The sequence below is a fragment of the Trichechus manatus genome, unplaced genomic scaffold, assembly GCF_000243295.1.
Source record: "Trichechus manatus latirostris isolate Lorelei unplaced genomic scaffold, TriManLat1.0 scaffold00079, whole genome shotgun sequence".
NCBI lineage: Eukaryota > Metazoa > Chordata > Mammalia > Sirenia > Trichechidae > Trichechus > Trichechus manatus.
In genome coordinates this window covers 12,550,066-12,554,220 of record NW_004444015.1, presented here as the reverse complement: position 1 = coordinate 12,554,220, position 4,155 = coordinate 12,550,066, and the positions used below count along the sequence as shown (strand labels likewise).

General features: G+C 41.7%; 1 protein-coding gene across 1 annotated transcript in view; it reads right to left on the bottom strand.

Moving 5' to 3' along the window:
* Positions 1 to 325: 325 nt before the first annotated feature.
* LOC101342513 (E3 ubiquitin-protein ligase RNF14-like) overlaps positions 326 to 4,155 on the bottom strand; it is a 7,881-nt gene continuing 4,051 nt past the window's right edge. Inside the window, exons 3-5 of the mRNA XM_004380973.1 lie at positions 3,189 to 3,698; positions 2,397 to 2,625; positions 326 to 510 (exon numbers count right to left, since the gene is read on the bottom strand). Coding sequence (XP_004381030.1) covers positions 326 to 510; positions 2,397 to 2,625; positions 3,189 to 3,698 — 924 coding nt within the window. The remainder of the gene's footprint in view (positions 511 to 2,396; positions 2,626 to 3,188; positions 3,699 to 4,155) is intronic.

Sequence of the window (4,155 nt, the reverse complement as noted above, 5' to 3'; positions counted from 1 at the left end):
AAAACCAATCCCATGAGTTGTCTGGATATGTCTAGGAAGCCTCCATAACTGTGCCCCTTATGTGCTTTAGTATATATATGGGTATATATGCAGCACATAAAAACGTGTATATACACATGCCTCCAGATACACCTATACATGCACGTGATAGCACCTTTTTAATGTGAAGTCTCAGACCCTTTGAGTACAAAAAGATTATCTGGTGGGGAATTTTCATCTATCAAGAAAGAAGTCTTAATAAATACCCCGAAATGTCTTCTAAATAAGTCATAACACTGCCTAACGGTCTCCTATATATCAGGGAAAGAGAAACATGCTTGTGCATCTACTTGTGAGCTTCTATACGAGTCCCACAATTTGGGCAGAATTTTGACTTCTTTTCCAGCCACTTGGTACTTTTCATCTCTTCCAGTGCCATCTGAATTACCCTCTTACCACACTTCTGCTCCAAAAGCTTTTTTCCGGCTTTATCTGCATGCCGGTATTCCTTCTGTAATGGCATTAGCTTCTCTAGAACATGAAGTGGAAAATTAACTTTCATAGATGTTTGCAAAGCTGAATAAAAGCCAATTAAAATCACCATACCCTTTGACTTGGTGGTGTCATTCCAAGCACTTTATCACAAAGAAAAAAACACCAGTTACACTGCTTTAGTTACATGCATCTCCACGCCTGTGACTAAAGGATAACTAAGTGTGGCAGAGCCATGTAATAGAATATTACTCATTCCCTAAAAGATTTTGATTTGGATGGCTATAGCCGAATTAAGATTCTCATGATGAAAATGAGAAAAAACGGTACGTGGGCTGTAACTATGTAAGAATGACGTAGGCACAAACGACAAAGAAAAACAGGGGAGCCACCAACATGACAATTTTGACTTTCCAGAGACAGCAGAATAATAAATCATATTTTCCTTTGATTATTGTTTACTAATGTTAATATGTTTGTGCAACTGATAGTACAAGGTAAAGAGGCAAAAGTTGAAACAAACATGTTTGCCCATTTCTCCACTGGGTCAGTGCCAGGTATTCTCCTCAGAATGAACGCAGTTGCACAAAGACACAAAAGTGCAATGGCATATGGGCACAGACTCTCTGCTCAATTCTGTACATAAGAGTCAGTGAATTAACTTTACCATCCTCCACTATACTTCGTAAAAGTGTTGAAAGGCTCTGCCTGTCAACCTGTTTTCCTTGATACTCTTCAACCTGGCTTCTATTCCACATTCACTAAACTCAAATGGAAATGACAATCTTCTCCAAAGGCCTTGCTTGTAGAAAAATGTGCCGCCTCCACAATTCTATTAACCTAATTTTCCCACATCATTTATTAATATCGAAGCTTTCTGTAAACTATTCCTTGGTTTCAGATTATTCAGTTTACATTCCCCATGTTCTTCGGAGGCCACTGCATCCCAGTTTGTGTGATGAGCATTTCCTGGAGCTTTCCACACTAACAAATACCTCAAGATGTGGGAGTTGCTTTGGAACTGGGCAGTGGGCAGAGGCTGAAAGAACTTGGAGGCACGTGATAGAGAAAGCCTAAATCACCATTTACAGACTCTTAGTGGAAATCTAGACTTTAAGGACCTGCTGGTGTAGGTTCAGAAGGAAGTGAGCAACATGTTACTGGAAAGTGGAGGAAGGAAGATCCTAGTTTCCACCCTTGTAGTGGCACAAAGCTTAGCAAAATTGTCTCCTACAGATATGCAGCAAGTAGAACCTATAAGCGATGGCTTTGATTATATAGTTAAGATTTCCAAGCAAAGTGTTGAGAATGCTGTCTGGTTTTTCTTGCTGTTTATAATACAATGAGAGAGGAAAGAGATACATTTGAGAGAAAAACTGTTAAGCAAAAAGGAAACAGGACTTGATGATTTTGAAAATTCTCAGCCTCCAGATGGCAAAGGATGCAAAACTTGGGAGGCACTGAATGTAATTTTATGCACAGGATAGATGTGAATCACTGGGGACCAGAGAGCAGGCTGCAGCAGACAAATCCTAGGGTGGCCCCCATGTTCACACCCTGTATAATCCTCCCCCTTGAGTGTTAGTGGGACCCGTGACTTGCTTCTAACCAACAGAATATGGCAAAGGTGATGGAATATCACTCCCTTTATTAAGTTGAGTAATATGGCTAAAGTGCTGGGATCTCACTCCCAATTATGTTACCTCATACAAGATTCCATCCTAGCAGACTGGAGAGAGAGACTCTCCTTGCTGATTTTGAAGAAGTAAGCTGCCATCATGTTTTGATCACCACCGTATACTCAGAACCTAGAACGGTGCTTGGCATATAAGTATCTGTTGAACTAAAATCACCATTAAAATGAAAAAGCCTTCTTTTCTGTCTTACCTTGTTTTCAAAGTTACAGTTCACACATCCCAACTTACCTGGCGTCATCTTACACGGAGAAATCCCATGGTAGGCCAGGCAGCACAGAGTACAGAAGACATAACTGCAGCCAGCACACATTCCCATCCTAGAGTCTGGCTCCTCTATCACAGGCAGCTGGCAGAACGGCCGGGGGCAAGTCACTACGTTCCCCATCAGGTCCAAGGAGGACTGGAGGAGAAGGTGGTCATAACGTGCAAATAATTCCTCTTGCACCAGTTCTTTAACCTGGAGGGAGACAGGACCAATAACAGGTTGAATGACTTCTCATCCAGTTCTAACTCTGATTCTACACCCAGGGAAATCCTTAAGATTCTGGTCCAGTTCAGGTGCACAGACATTTAAAACCCTGTCACTTCAAATTCCAAGCAAGTATGGCTGTCCTTTGCTTTGCTGTCGAATTGATTCCGACTCTTCTTAAATCCTATCAATAATCAGGTTAACCTGTCTAATGGGTGTGGGCCACAGACACTAAGCTCACAATAAGAAATGCTGGAGTCCTCATATAGGATGGTACTTCTGCAGGTTTACAAAGTAAATTCTCAGAATTAAAAATAACCCTTGTTCCAGCCAAGAACTGCTGATTCCAAGGCCAGCAGAGGGGGGTTACATTTCCTTAAACCCTAACGTGAGATCAAAGCAGCATTCTTGCTGGATATGGGGAACCAACTAAGAAATGGCTGCAGGCCTAGGAACATCCTGGTGAACCCCATAAAGGAAGCTCTTGAGAAGCAGGCTCCCACTGGGGAAACAGAATTGGGATGCAAGTTGCCAGCAGCATCAGTAGTTACCTGATTATGGGTAGCCACCGAAGGGCACTTTGGTTCTGGACAGTTGAGACAGTGAACCCGTCCATCCTTTATCTGGACCTCGAAATAGTCTTTCAGACAGACCCTGCAGTACACATGCTTGCAATCCAAGAAGTACATGCACTCACTGCCAAGCTTGATAGAGAAACAGATATTGCATTGGTGTGCTTTTTTGTTAAAGCACTTTTTCTGCTGAGCTTGATCAAAGTCCAAGACTTCCTGGAGCAGAGTTGACAATGATTTCACATCCACAGCTTCCTCTTCGCCTTTTTCAGAGTCAGTTGCTCCTCCAAGACATAACTCTCTTTTGGGAGGGGCTGCGGCTGTTCTTCTATTCATGTTTCCCTGAGAACCAAATTTGAGCTCAAAGGGAGAGGTGATGTTCAGACATGTGAGGGTCTCTTCCTTAAGAAATTGAATCCAGGCAAACAGGACTACGTTGCCACGGTGTTCTTCCCACAGATTGTCTAGGTGCTTGCAGAGAGCAGTTAGCTATGAGAAACAATGAAGACACCAGTGAGTTTGGAAAAGAAATAATATGTTGCTCTCAACACCTGACTTATCTTAAACTTTTTTTTTTAACCTGCTACTGAAATCCTAAAAACTTTAAAAACATAACTCTTCTCTTCTGTGATATATTGTGCTGAAGAAAAAAAATCCAACTATCTTATACATAATCTGTTCAGCAATGTGTGCCTGAACAGAACATAAAGTCAGAAAATACAAGAGGCACCATAAAAACCAGAGAAATGCAATCCCGATCCAAATATCAACAACATTCTTCAAAGAGATGGAAAAACTAATCATTGGCTTTGTATGGAGGGGGAAGAAGCCCCGAATAAGTAAAGCACTACTGAAGAAGAAGAATAAAGTTGGAGAACTCACAGTACCTGACCTCAGAACCTACTATACAGCTACAGTAGTCAAAACAGCCTGGTACTGGTACAAC